This window comes from Macaca thibetana, chromosome 5 (assembly GCF_024542745.1).
Source record: "Macaca thibetana thibetana isolate TM-01 chromosome 5, ASM2454274v1, whole genome shotgun sequence".
NCBI lineage: Eukaryota > Metazoa > Chordata > Mammalia > Primates > Cercopithecidae > Macaca > Macaca thibetana.
Genome location: NC_065582.1, coordinates 105,185,215 through 105,201,188, shown reverse-complemented (window position 1 = coordinate 105,201,188; position 15,974 = coordinate 105,185,215). Strand labels below are relative to the sequence as shown.

General features: G+C 44.6%; 3 protein-coding genes across 3 annotated transcripts in view; 1 reads left to right on the top strand and 2 right to left on the bottom strand.

Moving 5' to 3' along the window:
- SCFD2 (sec1 family domain containing 2) overlaps positions 1-15,974 on the top strand; it is an 807,609-nt gene that overhangs the window by 500,306 nt on the left and 291,329 nt on the right. The window lies entirely within an intron of this gene.
- The window catches only part of LOC126954756 (60S ribosomal protein L14-like), a 1,186,913-nt gene that overhangs the window by 1,151,357 nt on the left and 19,582 nt on the right, over positions 1-15,974 (bottom strand). The gene's annotated exons all lie outside the window — the stretch shown is intronic.
- RASL11B (RAS like family 11 member B) lies at positions 2,238-6,666 on the bottom strand. Its single transcript, XM_050790627.1, has 4 exons — positions 6,419-6,666; positions 5,746-5,802; positions 4,514-4,590; positions 2,238-3,726 (listed from the first exon to the last, which is right to left on the bottom strand). The coding sequence occupies exons 1-4, from the start codon at positions 6,558-6,560 to the stop codon at positions 3,256-3,258; spliced, it is 747 nt and encodes a 248-aa protein (XP_050646584.1). The 5' UTR covers positions 6,561-6,666; the 3' UTR covers positions 2,238-3,255.

Here is a 15,974-nt window from a genome sequence, read left to right as displayed (position 1 = left end):
GAAGAAGAGACTAAAGATGGATTGTAGAGATATCACAGCAAACATCAGTTATTTCAAAAACCCTCCTGTGGGGCCTGGCACACAGATTTTCCATAAATAGAAACATTAATTGTTATAACTGATGTGGCCCTAAGGTAAATTTCATCTGTCTGTGCCTCAGTTTCTTTATCTTTAAAATAGAAGCGATATTACTACCCTTCCTTATAGGATTTTTCAAAAGCTTAATGGGGGTAACATAGAATCTAGCATGTTGTAAATGTTCAGTAAATTCTAACTCCTTCCCTTTCTCTGCTCCCCTGTACCCCAGACACATACACATCCCTGCCTTCCCCTTCCCAGATGGCAAAGGAGGTATTCCCCTGTCTAGATGGAGAGGGTCGTTTCGTTTCTCAGGGCCAGGTGGTGGTAGATCATAAATTTTAAAACAAAACAAAACAAAAAACAGGGATTAAGTGAAGAGTTAACCAACAAGAGATGAGCAAAAGTAATAAAACATAAATCTAGACTTATTAGAAGAGAGAAAAATGTGTTCTAGAACTATAAATAGACAAATCTGCCTGAGAGAGTGGACAGAATGGGGACGTGGGTGGTTTCCAGCTGCGACTCTGTCTCTGTCCTGTGTGTGTGTCTCTGTCTGTCTCTGTCTCTTTCCCTGTCCTCTCTCTCCTAGAGTGCCCTTACACAAGCCACTTTATCCCTCTGGGTGCGCCAGAGCTCTGAGCTCCCTTCCAGCCTGTCTAAGGTGCAGTAGGAGAGACTGAGTCCAGTGCAGGGGTGAGGAAGTAAGGGGCAATCGCTAACTGGGGGGCCAGGAAGGGAGAAGGCAGAGCTCACAGCTCAGCAAGGGAGCAGACAAGGCCTGCCAGAGCCCTGCAGCCTGTAAGTTGGTGGGAAGGAAAGGGGGCAGTGGCGCGGCAGTGATCACTAAAATGCAGCACTGCTCAGCGCCTCGGGAGCATAAAGCCAGCCACCTGCAGGCAAACTCTTAATTCCAGAATGTGGGGAAGGGACATTTAGTAATTATATAAAGATCAACCTCTTGCTCAGTGGACATTGTTAACACAACCACGTAGGCTGAATAGAAATAAAAGCGAATAGAATCCAGTTGGAGATACTTGTCACTGCCCTTGAACTGAGATGTTTTCAGTCCCATGTTAGCACCATTTCCCTGCCCACCACCAACACACACACCCTTCTCAGAGATGAGGTTAGGCTGGAAGCACAGAAAGTTACCTTGCTTATTAGGAAGGTTTGAGGCATCCCTGGAAACCCTGTCAGCCATCAGGATCTGTACCCTGTGGGAACACTGATTGGAAATCCTGGCACCACCCCACAGTAGCCCCTCAACTGCTATTCACTGTGGCCCCATCGCCCCACGCATGCAGGAGTGTCTTAGCTATGAAATCCTCCAAAAGACTAAGAACAGGAACTACAGTGAGGTGGCATTGATTCAGCTCCTTTGTGTGAATTTGAAGACATCACCCAAAACTTAGAGCCTGTCTTCAGGATCTGTAAAATGGTGTCAATACCCCACAGTATTCTCTTGGGTTCTCCTGGCCTTAAATGAGATCAGGTATGTGAAAGCACTACTCAAAGAAATGTCAGCTGTGATTATTTGCCCCTATAGATGGTGGCTCACTTAGCTTGCAGGAAAGATCTTCTAGGCCCAAGTGGCACAGACGAGAGAGCTGGCAGCTTTAGGGAGACACGTGTGGCAGAGGTCCATGGGACTGGCTCCTGATTTCACAGCCCCAGATCAATGACTGCAAGCTTCTACAGTGAGAATAAAGTGAATCTCCTGAAAGCAGCATACCCAAAAAAGAGGTCTGCCAAACAAAGCATGTGTAAAGAAGCAGTCATCTTAGTGTCCAAGAAAGAATACCCTCGAGGCTGTGCTGAATATGGGGAGCCAGACATCTGCCTTAGTATACCTAAGACATGAAGTTAGTGAATAGGAGATAAGCTAGTCTTGAATATAAAGCAGCAAATTACAATTTACAATGCTACAGGCTGTGGCCTTTGACAGGTTACTGATCTTGTTCTATAAGCCTGCTTCCTCATCTGTGTTATGGGGTAATATTAGCATGTACCTCCTTGGATTGCTGTAATCCTTGAGAGATAACCCCTGAAAGGCACAATGCCAGATCAATGTGCCCAATAATCACAGGATACCAGGTCATACTTTGTCTAAAGGGCAGAGAGTTAACGTTTCAATAGAGACCAAGTTAGACGTCTGCTCTTTTTCAAATGAGATTTATTGTACATAAAATAAATTAATTACAGTTTAAGCCAAAGCATGAGTGGCTTTTTAAAGTGCATCTGTAGAGGGGATTTGGCAGGTAGCCCCTGTTCACTTGCTGTAAAATAGTGTTTTCGTATTTCAGCCACCCTTAGGCACGACTCAGCCAGGCCTCGGAAGCACTCCAATGCCATTGCCATGAACCATTTACACAAATCACACCAAAATCAACTGACACATTTTTTTTCCTGATGGAACAGTTAAAACCAAAAACAAAAAACTATACAGGCAAAGTCTGGGGCCGAAGAGTGTGAAGTTCACGACTCCTCAACACACAGCCCACTGAGCATGCACATCCTGTGAGGGGGAACCAGCGCCTTCCTGCAAACTGCGCAAGCTTACCGATGTCTGGTATACAGAATATTCTGGCCCATAAACTCAATCCATTTTTGAGGGGTAGGGGATTTTCCATCTTGTTCATAAAGAAAGAAATCTGGGTATCCTTCAGGTTAGAAAGGCATTCTGTAAGAATAGTGTTCCAGAGTTACAAATCATACTGACAAGAGAAAAGCAATTCTTCCTCTTGGGGGAAAAAAAGACAAAAAGAAAGAAGGAAAAAGAAAACGGGGAAAAAAGAAAGCCTATCGATGCTTAATCTGTTCTGTCATTCCCACTGTAAATCACACCAATACATTTGGTGAAACTGCAACGAACCACCATTTACAAGGTAGCTAAATGCAGAAACCAAAACGATTATGCCCCCTCCCCACTCTAAAGGAAAAGACACAGAGTACATTTCACATATTCAGAGAGTGGCTCAGTGGGCTCTTTCAAGCCTCATCAATCCTGTCCCCCTTCTCAGAACAACACTTCCTTTTCTGTAGCAGTTCCATAGGCCCTCTTGGCCCTTCTGCTCCAGCCCTTTCTGGAACCAGGAATCACTGCCAGTATTCAACATTCCTGCACTCAGGCCCTCTTCCTGGGAAGACCAAACCCCCTTGAGTGCTCCTCCTGCTTCAGACAGAGGTGACAGTCCTCACTTTGGCAGAGAGAGCTTGCTTAAACCTCCTCTTCAGGTCCTGCATGTTGGGTGACTTGGGCCTGGGAATGAGGGAGGTTCTTCGCTTCTCAGGTGTGCTGCTAGGCTGTTGTTTGTGACTGACCTCTTTACAGAGAACATGGAAGGCGCTGTAGACGTCACTATAATTTTCACTGACAGACACTTCATAGAATGAGCAGCCTAGCATGCTGGCCAGCTGCAGTCCAAGCTGAGGGTCAACCTGTTTGATGTGCAACAGGTCAGCTTTGTTGGCCACGACCACCACAGGCAGCCGGGTGCCCAGGTGTAGCTGCTGCACGTGCTGGTGAAGCTGGCTGATGAGTTCATAGCTCTTGTAGTCAGTGATGGAGAAAACTATCACCACAGCATCTGCCCAGCGAATGCACCTATTCAGCTGTTCACTGCAGCTCAGGCTGTTCTCATGGACCTGAAAGAGAGGGGTGACGGCAAGGTGAATGCTGGTCAGTGGTGCAAAGAGCCTGGGCTTGGGTAGATTTCAAATTCAAAAGAGCCCTTCATAGTAATGCCAAGTTGCGGGCCATAAACAAGTTAAATCGCACACACTTCAGCTTTCTTGACAATATGTTGATCCAGCTGCACAGAGTTGGAATAAATAACAGTGCAGCTCACCACACTCCAGTGGAAAATTGACCTGCAGAGAACTCCATGCAGAGAGACTTTGTAGTTGCACAAAATGGGAAATTAACTGGCTAGACAGTAAGTCTGGCGAAGTAAAGATAGGAGCTGGAAGCATTTAAACCTGGATAACTGCCCAGTTCAGGAGGCGGGGAAAAAAAAAAAACCCTAGCATGGCGCTTTTGTCTATAGAGCAACTTTCCACAGTACAAAAGAGATTCCAAGTATTTGCAGACTATACCCAGAAGCTTGGTTTTTCATGCCAAAGACACATATATTAAAACTGGACTTTTTAACCATAGCAAGGAAAACACCAATTCCTACTGCATTTGGTTTGGGCTTTCCGGCTGTGTTGAATCCTTCTAAAGGAAGATTTCTGCCCCTTAGCCAAATCTCCCAAACTAAACCATGCTAAGATTGACCAACAGCCAGATACAACTGAGTTGTCAGACAATATGTACGTCTACATGTAACTCCGCAAATTTCTCTGCTCCTGCAGCATGAGGGACTTGAGAAAAAGTGAATGATTCCACAGCCAAGTAGGCTCCCCTTTCACCCAGAGTCTCAGAGCTTCTCACCTGAATACCTGGAGTGTCTTGAACCTGAATAGCCAGGGTTTCACCTTCTATCTGAACTTGTCTAGTATACAGATTACCTATGAAGGCAAATAAAAAAGATTATGTTCTTCCTTCTTGTACAACTTTTAAAACATTGAGTTTTAAGCTAGAAAAAAAATGCACAATGCACAAATGCACACAAAAAAGCTATAGTTTATTTCTATTTAGTGGGCTTACTTCAGATTAAAAAAAAAACAAACAAACAGCAATTTTAACCTTATGTTAGATGTATTAAAACCAGGGCAAAGTTTGCAAGTTTTTGAAAATGTATTTATCTAATTTTAAACAAAGTTTCCATTTTTAGAATACTCCCTTGATGCAAATTATCTTGCTCAGCCTATGTGAGGTTTCTGTTTTCTTGAGTACTTGATCATTCTTTGACTGTAACTTTGTATTTTGGCCGTTAGATAGAATGGCTTGCTAGACAAATACTGTTAGTAAACACACAGCCAATGTTATCAGTTGGAATAAAAATGTGACATAATGATAATCAACTCTACATCAAAGCAGAAGGCTGCCACGTCTTATCTTGGGATAGCTTATACAGCTCGTTTCAAATAATCCCCTATATGTACTCATATGGTCTACAGATTTAAGCAATTTGCTAACAGAACATAGGTAGAAAGCTCTTAAGCCTCCCAGTGGCTATTCTTAATCATAGGGATTGAAAAATGTGTCCTCTCATTTATTCAGGAATTCTCCTCCTAAAATTCTACCATCCAGTTGTTTGTTAAGAAGGAAGAACTTTAGGTTTACAACTGCTCTCCTTTGGCCTTTGCTTTAAAAGGTCACCTCTGAAAGGCAGCCAGCAGAGAAGGAGAGGGGTGGGGGAAGGAGCTGACCATCTTTTTTTTTTTTTTTTTTTTTTTTTTTTTTTTTACGACTTTTGCCGGAGTATTTTGAAGGGAAAGGTTCTTGACTACAAAGGGTGCTTCCAACTGGGGTCACTATAGTTAAAACATACCAAGGGGAATACTTTCAGGCACTTGATAAAATGATGAATGGGCTTGGAATGGAATGAGGCCAGATGGTAGTTATTGGGAGGGGGGGCATGGAGGGCTGGAGAAAGTTTTAAGTGGCAAGATCCTCAGGCTCGGACTGTCACTGAAAGAACCTGCCTGGGAAGTGCTGGAAAATGGGAACCACAGCCCTCCTGCAATGGGACAGAATTTTTCTCAAATGCATTGTCTCACCTGCATTTCTTTCATAGTCACCGATGAATCGCTTGGTGAGGAACCGGACCACCAGTGCTGCAGGTCACAAAAAAGAAAGTCAAAATGTTAACCTTGGAAGTTAGATTGTTCTCCACCCCACCCCCAGCCTGGAAAACAGCTCTCCCAAAGAAAGCCATAGATGGCCACCAAGTGAAATTCCTACCCTGTAGCTCCTTGACCCTTCTTGCAGACAAAAAGAAGGGGGGTAGAAGGCATCGTGAATTATGGCTCTGTGCAGCTGGAAGGCTCACTGAGCCCATCCCCTTCTCTGAGCCTGGCTGAGCCACACCTAAGCCTTCCACTAGACCCACGTCTTCCTAACCTTCAAGACCTCCCAGGGGTGCTAGCTTCACTAACTCCCCTTTCTGTGCCAGGCATTACCAGAGACTAAAACACCCCAAAGTTCTGATGGCGGCGGTGCCGGTGGTCCCCAGAAAGCCGCCTGGCCATTCTTGATCCCTGTTTCCCTCCTCTGTGGAAGCAGGCGGGTGGCGTCGACAACCGCTAAGCCCACTCCCAAGGGGCAGCGGCTCCCTGCAGGGGACGGCGAGCGGTCGGACTGCAGCTCCCGCCGCTCCCCATGCCTCGCTCAGCCTCAACTCCCGTCAGGGGTCGCCCACGACCAGCCCCGGGGTTAAGCGCGAGGACTCACCGGTCTTGCCCACGCCGCTGGCGCCCACCACCGCGATCTTGACCAGGCGGCGGCCGGCGGCGCCCACGCAGCAGTCGGAGGCGGCGGCGCTTCCCTGCGCGGGGTACTCGGCGATGGTGCACATGTTCTGAATGAGGCGCATCGCCTCGGCTGCGGAGCACCGCGCGGGAGGGGACTGAGGAACTGGAGAAGGCTAGCGCTGCACGGGAGCCGGCGGGAGAACCCGAATGCGGGGCTCCGCAGTAAAAAAAAAAAATATATATATATATATATATATATATATAAATAAAAATAACAACAACGATAAATAAGTGCAGGTACGGGCGGGGCTGGGGGCGGGCGCCAAGGCTCTGCAGGGCTCAGGCTCCAGACCGAGACTGTACTCGGGCGGCGCGCAAGTTGTTTTCTCCGCGCCCGGCCCCGCCCCCTTCCCCCGCGGCCAATCCCGGGGCGCCCTGAACGAGGCCGCGCCCCCAACGCCGCTCCGGGCGCGCGACGGCCCCGGAGGCGCGTGGAGTCAGTGAGGAGCCCCGTGAGGCCTGGGGGGAAGGGGCCTCGGGTGGAGGGGAGCGGCGGGTGGGCAGTGGTGGCGCAGCCCAGGGCGGGCGCCTGGTAGGTCCCGCCGCGCGAGCACGGGGCAGATGCTGTGGCTGCCGGACCCGGGAGAGAGCCCAGCCCCCACAGAGCCATTCCGGACCGCTGCCTCCGCCGGCTCCACAGCCCACGCGCGCATTCGCTGCAGCCCCCACCTGGGGCGCCGGCTCGCGACGGGCCGGGAGCGGTGTCTGCTGCCCGGCTTAGTGCCGCATGCCCTAATTTGGAGCGATTGCACTGGCTTGGGTACATCCCGGCTCATAGATTCGGCTACAGTTGCAGTCATCCACAAAGCCCCCAGCCTAAGACCTTTAGAACCCCCTAAAATGTGACATTTGAAGCAAAAATATCATCCACATTTTATCCTAGACCCACATTCTCTGGCTCTTGTCGACAACACAAGCTAACGCGAACACACATGGTCGGACGCATGCACAGCACGCCCAGAAGCGGATCAAGAAGTAATTATAGAACAAGCTTTCCAACGCCTCACTCAGTCACACCTTCTCCAGGAACTGTGAAATGGAAAGAAAACAGCCCAGCTGCGACGTCTGAAGGGGCCCCGCACTTCGTCCCTGGTCATAAGACACCGCAAGAGTTTAGTTAAGTGGCTTGATGCCGAGGAAGAGGTGGGCCCTGCACTCCTAAAATCCCAAGCTCCGGCCCCTTACAGTCTCATCTGAGAAACACATCTTCAATGGCAGGCCAAATTCCTCTTGCAAGCTACAGTCTGTAGCTGCAGCTGATGGCAAGATGTCACTAGAGTCGCGGGTTTACCACCCCATCCCCCATGCAAGGCCCTCTCCCCGCTACCCTTTCAACCTTGTCCCAGAGGCTTTTATGCTGGGGTATGACAACAAACTCTGTGACTTTGTGTACCCACCCACATTAAAGTCTGAAATGTGAAATAAACCAATGCCCTTATCCACATATGTCACGCATCTAATTTGACCCTCTCTTCCAACCTGAACTTAATTGACCAGGTATTTGACAGAATTTATGAACCTCAGCCAGTTCAGACTCTGAGATGAACCTCTTGTCTACAGAGGTTTAGGTGTTTGCAGGAATACAAGGAGAAATAGAAAGGTAATCTCAAGGTAGCAAGTTTTCTAGGATGGGCCACATAATTAGAAAGACACACAACCTTACAATAAGCATAATAAAATGTTGACTTCTAGGGAGATCACCAGAACAAAATAGCCATTTGAGTCAGAAAGAAAAAGAGCATTTCCAATATGCAGCATGTCTTTCTGCATGGTTTAAATCAGACTTGAGTGTCACTTCTATAAAATCAAACTTTGCAAGACTGTAATTACAGGTAACCATGTGCTTTTAAAATCCTTCCCCTCCAGAAAGCCTGCAATTCTATCATGCTTACATGGTAAAATAATTATGTAGGCTAAAGTATTTGTTTAACTGCTTTCTCTCTACACACACACACACACACACACACACACACAGAGAGAGAGATGACAAAAACTGTCAAGGGGAATTTTGCTTTGAATCATTTAGCTTCTTGGGCTTGATTTTCATTACCATAAACCCATACAAAACCTATGATTTTTCTGTCTGCAACGCAAAGGCTTGATTTGGTGTTCTTATTTTAGATCTAAACGATCTGGCTATGTGTTAAAGAACACAGAAAAGAAAGAAGCAAGAGAAAGATGGAAAAAAGAAAAGAGAGCTCTTCAAATTCCAAATACCTAGCATATCGCCTATCTCCACTCCACCTACCTCTCCTTCTGAGACATTTATAGAGTTAAAAAGAGGAAGGAGGCAAGGCAAGAGAAATGATGATACATAATGAGTGCTTATTTCATTCTAGGTTGTACACAGGAGTTTTGCATTTAAAAATCTCATTTTACCTTCATAACAGTCCTATGAGGTAGGTATTACCATTACTCCTAGTTGCCATTATCTATTGCTGCTTAGTAAACCACCCCAAACTTCAGTGGCTCACAGTTCTGTGTGTTGACTAGGCTTAGCTGGGGGGTGTTTACTTAGGATCTCTCACGTTGTTGCAGTCAGATGGCAGCTGGGGTTGGTATCACCTGAAGGCTCAACTCGGCAGGACATCCAAGATGGTATCTTCGTTCATATGTCTGCGTGTCAGCTGGAATGGGCAGAACAGCTGGGACTAGCTCAGGCTCTCTCACAGCATGACGACGGGCTTCCCTTTGAGTGAACATTCTAAGAAACCAAGTAGAAGCTGCCAGTCTCTTAAGACCTGCACTTGGAAATTGGCACAGCATCACTTCTGCTCTGTTCTATTGGTCAAGTGTCACAGAGCCCACCGAGATTAAAGATCAAGGAGCAGGAACATCAATCCTATCTTTAAATGGGAATGGTGTCAAAGAATGTGTGGCCATCTTTAATTCACTATGCTTCCATTTTACAAGTGAGAAAGCAAAAAGTCTCGGGTTAAAAACTCCTCCACCTTTTTTTTTTTTTTTTTTCTTTTTTTGGTCAAGCCAAAAGAGACAAGGATGGGGAATTGAAACATGAGGGCTTTGGGAAGAAAAGAAAAAAGTATTTTGCCAAGGTTCAATTTTATCTCAGCATCTGGAGTTTCTAGCACTTCCTTTGATCTTAAGAGATGTAGCCCAGACAATTCAGTCCCTGGAAGCCCTTAGAATGCCAGAATATAAATTCAATAAATATTTGTTGGATGTCTGGGCTATGTGTATACCAGACATTATGCTAGGTATTGAGTCTACAGTGGCAAACAAGAAATGCAACCTTTGCCATCCCTGCAGCTACATTCAGCATGAGAGACAGAAGTGAATGAGCAATTTCAATATAATGTGAGAAAACGCTTTGATAGGGAAAATTCAGGAATTACAGGAGCACAAACTAGTACTAAAAACCTGGGCTGTGGCAGTCAAGGAGGGGGTGGTAAAGGAGTTGAGAAGTTTGTGTGTTGTGTACAGCGTGCATGTGTGTGTGCATGTACGTGGGAGTATGGAGCAGGGAGTCAGGAGGGGGCGAGATGGGTTAGTTCACAAAGAGAATAACACTTTCCAGTAGGTGCTCAGTAAATAGTTGTGGATTATAAATGAAAGCATTAGTGAATATAGCAAAGGCCTCACATTGAGAAAATGAATTAAAAGAACAGTGGATAGTTCCTGTTGGGTGAACAGAGAGAAGAGCCCTAGTGATTTCTAAGGACGAGCCCTTATATTGATGAGAAAATCTCCAGAAGTTGCCTTGGTGCTCCCTTCTTCCATAGGAACATGCCCCCATGGAAGCCAAATGAGCTGCTCCTCTGCCCACGTCACCAGGAGTTGCTCCCAAATCAGTCCTCTCTGAACATCCAGGCGTTGCGCAAGAACCAGACTTTATTTTTTCTTGAGACTTTTGTCAACTCGGCTTGTTTGGATCCAGTAAACAGACACTCTTTAGCGGTTTTAACTCGAAGATGATTTAATACAGGAAATTACCTGCTTTCAATGTCATTGGAAGGGCTAGAGTAGCGGGCTCTAGGCTGGACCTACAGAAATGGCTCCTAGAGCAGCACTGCAGAACTGGCCCATGCAGGAACCTGCTGCCTCTTCCATAATCAGGGGAACACAGTGGCTGCCTCTGTTGTTCTCTCTCAAAACTCACAAAGCTAGAGACCAGACATTGGAAAGTTGCTGCAGAGAAGCCCAATATCTCAATTGTGCATGGCAGCAGAAAGCAACCAAGCAGCAGAAATAATCTTTCCTCCTTGCTTCTGCCTTTCAAATCTCTGAGCACATCTGATTAATTAAATTCATTTGTATCTGTTACCCTAGCTGCAAGGGAGTCTAGGAAATGTCATGTTTACCTTTCTAGTCCTGGCAGTACATGAAGACACACTGGAAACAGATAGACAGGAACTCAGTGTGAATTCACCATTGCTTCTACTCTTCTCTAGCAGCCCAAACAACACAAAGGCCCAGAAAAGGAGAGATCATGTCCCAGTAGACATTTAACTTTCAATTATAAAAAGGTATAATGAGGTTCTTTTTGAATTGATTGCTTTGAGACCATATTCAAGACCACTGTTTTCATTACTTTTATGTAGTATGTATTGACAGCTGTGTTAGGCTGTTCTTGCATTACTCTGAAGAAATACCTGAAACTGGGTAATTTATAAAGAAAAAGGTTTACTTGGCTCATGATTCCACAGGCTTTACAGGAAACAGTGCTGGCATCTTTTTGGCTTCCAGGGAGATCTCAGGAAGCTTACAATCATGGCAGAAGGTGAATGGGGAGCAGGCACATCACATGGCAAAAGCAGGAGCCACAGAGAGAGAGAGTGGGAGGGGAGCTGCCACACAGTTTTAAACAAACAGATCTCATATGAACTCAGAGCAAGCGATCACTTACCACCAAGGCAATGGTCCAAACCATTCATAACAGATCTGCCCTATTGATCCAAACACTTCCCACAAGGACCTGCCTTTGATACTGAGGAATACAATTCAACATGAGATTTGAGTGAGATATCCAAACCGTATCAACACCCATCTCCACTCTTTTGGACGTTTCCTGTAGTCTGGCTACAAAGAACATCTGTTGACCTCCCTTGCTCAGAATCATTTTCCATTCTTTTGATAAGAGCACTCCCAATTTTCCTTTAGAAACCTCTCCTGCCCCACTTTCATGTTGTCCAGGAGGTGGTGGTATGATGATCCCAGTCCCTAATTCTGTGGAATAAGGGGCGTCCACCCCCGGGATTCCTTCATGGCTGGGCCAATTAAATCCATCCCTGAGAGTTTTGCTAGGAAAGAGGTTCTTCGTTTGCACTGGTGTCAACCAGCTGGTAGAAAGTGAGCCTGGAGCTCCATCTTGGCTACCTCGTGGAGAGTCAGCTGAGAATTGAAGCCAACCCAGAAGAAAAGACAATTGAGAGGCAGAGACAGCCAGGACCCTGATAGCACCTTTTCCCACACTACATTCAGCCATGCCTGAAAATGCAGACTTACCCCCAGTTACAGGAGTCAATACAGTCCCTGTTTAGATTCAGCTGGTGTGTGCTGCAACTCTGTCACTTGGACTGCATAAGCCCTCCCACATCCTGTTTGCACAGAGTCAGGAGCTCCACACAAGCCACGCTGAGGTTGACTCCCGAGCACTAGCAATGTTCCCTCATTCAGAACTCTGAAACTCAGCCATTCATTCTCAGTAGAAATCACAGACATCAGGCTGTTATATCCTTTTTATTTCATCTCTGTGGATACCCTAGCAGTGCTATCCTGCAATCTCTAGAAACTAACATAAGGATATTAGTATATCCAGACAATGGAATATTATTTAGCACTAAAAAGAAATGAGCTATCAAGCTATGAAAAGACAGGGAGGAACCTTAAGTGCGTATCACTAAGTGAGAAAAGCCAATCTGATAAGGTTACATACTGTATAATTCCAACTTTATGACATTCTGGAAAAGGTAAAACTGTGGTAAAAGGATCAGTGGTTGCCGGGAAATCTGGGGAGGGTGGGGTGAACAGGCAGGGCACAGAGGATTTTTAGGACAGTGAAAATACTCTGTATGATACAACAATGGTGAATACTTGTCATACATTTATCCAACCCCATAGAATGTACAGCAAGAGTGAGCCCTCATGTAGAGTGGCCTTTGAGTGATCATGACATGTCAATGTAGATTCATGGGTTGTAATAAATGCACCATTCTGGTGTGGGATGTTGATAATGGAGAGATTGGTGGGGAGAGGGCTAATCTTTGCACCTTTTGCTCAGTTTTGCTGTGAACCTTAAACTGCTTTAAAAAATAGAATGCTTATTTTTTTTAAAATGAGATTACTGGGCATCTAATCCAACTCCTCCTCTGAGATTTTCCAACCTAGTCTAGGATGCTTCCTGTGATGAGAACTTCCTACCATCCACAGTGGCACATTTCTACCAAGCTGATCTCTTCTCTCCTATAACATCCTTCCAGAAAGACAGACTGGCATGCTCACCAGCCTTCCAAATACCTGGTTCCTTGCTCATTCGCCTTCCACTGCAGCTTAGAAAGGACTGGGAAGGAAGAAGCGGAAAGGTGGATGCCTGTGACAGGATTGTAAAGAAACAGCAAACCCAGGAGGACTGGCTTCTATATCTGTGTTGAGGATGACAGTTTTTAATAATCAGTTTTAAAAATTAAAGAGAACTGTGGCTCAGAAATTCCTCTGAATTAAAGAGGAGAGGAAATTCATTTTGAGCTGCTTATTTTCTAAGAGATCTCTGAGTATGGAAATAGGAACAGGACAGATATAGCTTAGCATAATAGTGAGTTTGTATCTAGTGACTCTATGCGATGTGTTAGATATCTTGCAGTCCATGCATCCCCACAACAGAAGGCTGTGCTGATACCCAATGTGTACTCAACAATTGTTTTGTCTTTAACTGTCAACTTTCCTTCTGGGTGAGTCTAGACTAAAGACAGCCAGAATCACTAGATTTAAAAGGCAAAGTAGGAAAGAAGGCAAATTGGAACTCAAATAAAATAAACACACACACACACACACACACACACACACACACACACACACACACACCTCTTGCCATTAGAAAGATCACCTCCTGACTAGAACACTTTAACTGAGAAAAGTAAGATCTTTAAGTTCCAAGAAGGGGAGGATGGGCCTCAAAGGGGCCTTCCCTCCCCCTCCCACATACCTTGGTTGGTTTCCATGGTAGCAAAACGGCCCACATGTCCCCCTTTCCACACCCGGGAGGAAAGAAGAACTAGTATTCTAGGATTATATTCCCCTGCTACTCAGTCCGATTTTATCTTCCTTATTCTGGAAGATTTCTTCCACCCTCTTTCTCTATTTCAATGTAATATATGAAAGAAAGATAAAATGAAAGGTTAAATTAGTTCTTTCTCATTTAGGTTAAAATCTGAGATTTTCTTCTTCTCTCAATTATTTGAATCTTAATAGCCTCAGTCATTTTTCTGGGAACATAGAACACCTATTTGATAAGCAATCTTATGACAATAGGTCAGAATAAATTCAAATATTAAGCAGTCCACGAAACAACTGGTAAATTTCCACTGTTTTAATTGGAAATAGGAAAAGTCTCAGTGCCCAATTTCACAAAGCCTTTGGAACATTGAATGACACTAGAAACGGACATTACTACATTATTAATAAAGCCATTGGTAGAAGTTCCCTCAGTTAAATGTAAGGTCTAATAATATTGCAGATAGACAGTGGCAATGTTCTTTGGGATCATTCTCTTCTCCAGCGGGACAAATCTTACTAGAATGTCCCTCTGCCTCTTCTCCTTCTAACTCGTTGTTCGTTCAGAAGATAAGAGAGCAAAAGAAATGAGCATTGGCCTTGGCCTCACAGGAGCGAGTACTCTTGGGATACTTGACAAGATTTTGTGATCAGAAGATATGCACAAGCAGAAAAAGTTCAGAAAGATTCAGACAAATGGGCCAATTGTTTAACAGACCCCTTTGGGTTCAAATTCCTAAGTAGATTAGACACACCTAATATTTGCCCTCTAACTGCCCCTGGAGTGCAGAAAGGGCTACCTAAGGACATTTTAGGCGTCCTTGTTTGTCTTCGCATAGAAGGCAGTATCCTCTCCCCAAAGCACCAGCTCCTTAGCATAATGTACTAACACCTAAATGAAATCAAAGCTTTTCAAAAATATCCATTCATGATATGGGGAAAGAACAAGCTTCACTTCCCCCCACACTTCAAGTCACCTGAAAGTGAGAAATTAAGTCTTGTCTGGGGCCACACTGGTTCTCATTGCTTTATTGGACTCTCAAAAATCAGAGTAGCCATCAAATACTTTCTAAACTGTAATTAATTAGTGCCACCATCTCCAGCCATTCAATAGTGCCTAAAATATCACAGATCACAGTATGAACGATTGAAATTGAGCCCCAAGTTAGCAGAGGTGTTTAAGTTACATAGTTGATGAAAATGCAAATGGAAACTGATCATTTCTTAAACAAGTACAAAATTCAGTCGCCACCAAAGGAACTTTTTTTTTTAATTTTTTTTTTTTTTTTTTTTTTTTTTTTTTTTTTTTTTTTTGAGACGAAGCCTTGCTGTGTCACCCAGGCTGGAGTACAGTGGTGTGATCTCGGCCCACTGCAACCTCCTCCTCCTGGGTTCAAGCAATTCTCCTGCCTCAGCCTCCCAAGTAGCTGGGACTACAGGCGTGTGCCACCACACCCAGCTAATTTTCGTATTTTTTAGTAGAGGCAGGGTTTCACCATGTTGACCAGGCTGGTCTTGAACTCCTGACCTCAGTGATCCACCGACCTCAGCCTCACAAAGTGCTGGAATTATAAGCATGAGCTACCGTTCCCGGCCAAGAAACATTTTTACTGTAACAGTAGTTTATGAACATTTAGGATTTTCACCAAGATATATGCATTGTTAATGCTTTTTCCTTCTAATTAAAAAAGAAAATGGATAACAGATGAGGAAAATTTGATGTGATGGTTTTTAGGAAATGCACAAATGACTCATGCACTCACTTGATTTGACAAGGGTACTGGTTTCTGTGTAAAGAAACAACTTAGCCCCAAAATAGAAGTTGTGCACAGCAGATTGTAACTGATAGAGGAACTGCACATTCCAAGCATCAGGAGTATGAAGGCTGGTATGCTGGGACATCTCTGCTGGGAATGTTGTGTGAAGTCCATAATTAACTATTATTAATTCAGCTGGAATGTAAGGCTATCCACTCCAAAGTGTTGCAAGATAGAAAAGCTCTAGTATCATTTGAGATGATTTTAACTAACTCTAAAAGCAAAAAACAACAACAAAATATTGTTTTGCAAAGTATGTGTACCCCCATGCTAACTAGGAAATATATTCAGCTCAATGACAAGTAAATTACAACAGATTTTGTGCCATACAATATGTTGAATACCCAACAAAATTTGTCATATAAAATAGCCTGGTAAATTATAAAAATTTAATACTTTCATATGTTCATGATGAAAGTGAAACAAAGA

What these genes read in the sequence shown, in the direction of transcription:
- RASL11B (XM_050790627.1), bottom strand. Translation starts at nt 6,560, where the DNA reads ATGCGCCTCATTCAGAACATGTGCACCATCGCCGAGTACCCCGCGCAG. An exon ending in CAGCGGCGTGGGCAAGACCG is followed by an intron (nt 5,803 to 6,418) that starts GTGAGTCCTCGC and finishes TGTGACCTGCAG; the next exon opens with CACTGGTGGTCCGGTTCCTC. An exon ending in AAGACACTCCAGGTATTCAG is followed by an intron (nt 3,727 to 4,513) that starts GTGAGAAGCTCT and finishes CCTCTCTTTCAG; the next exon opens with GTCCATGAGAACAGCCTGAG.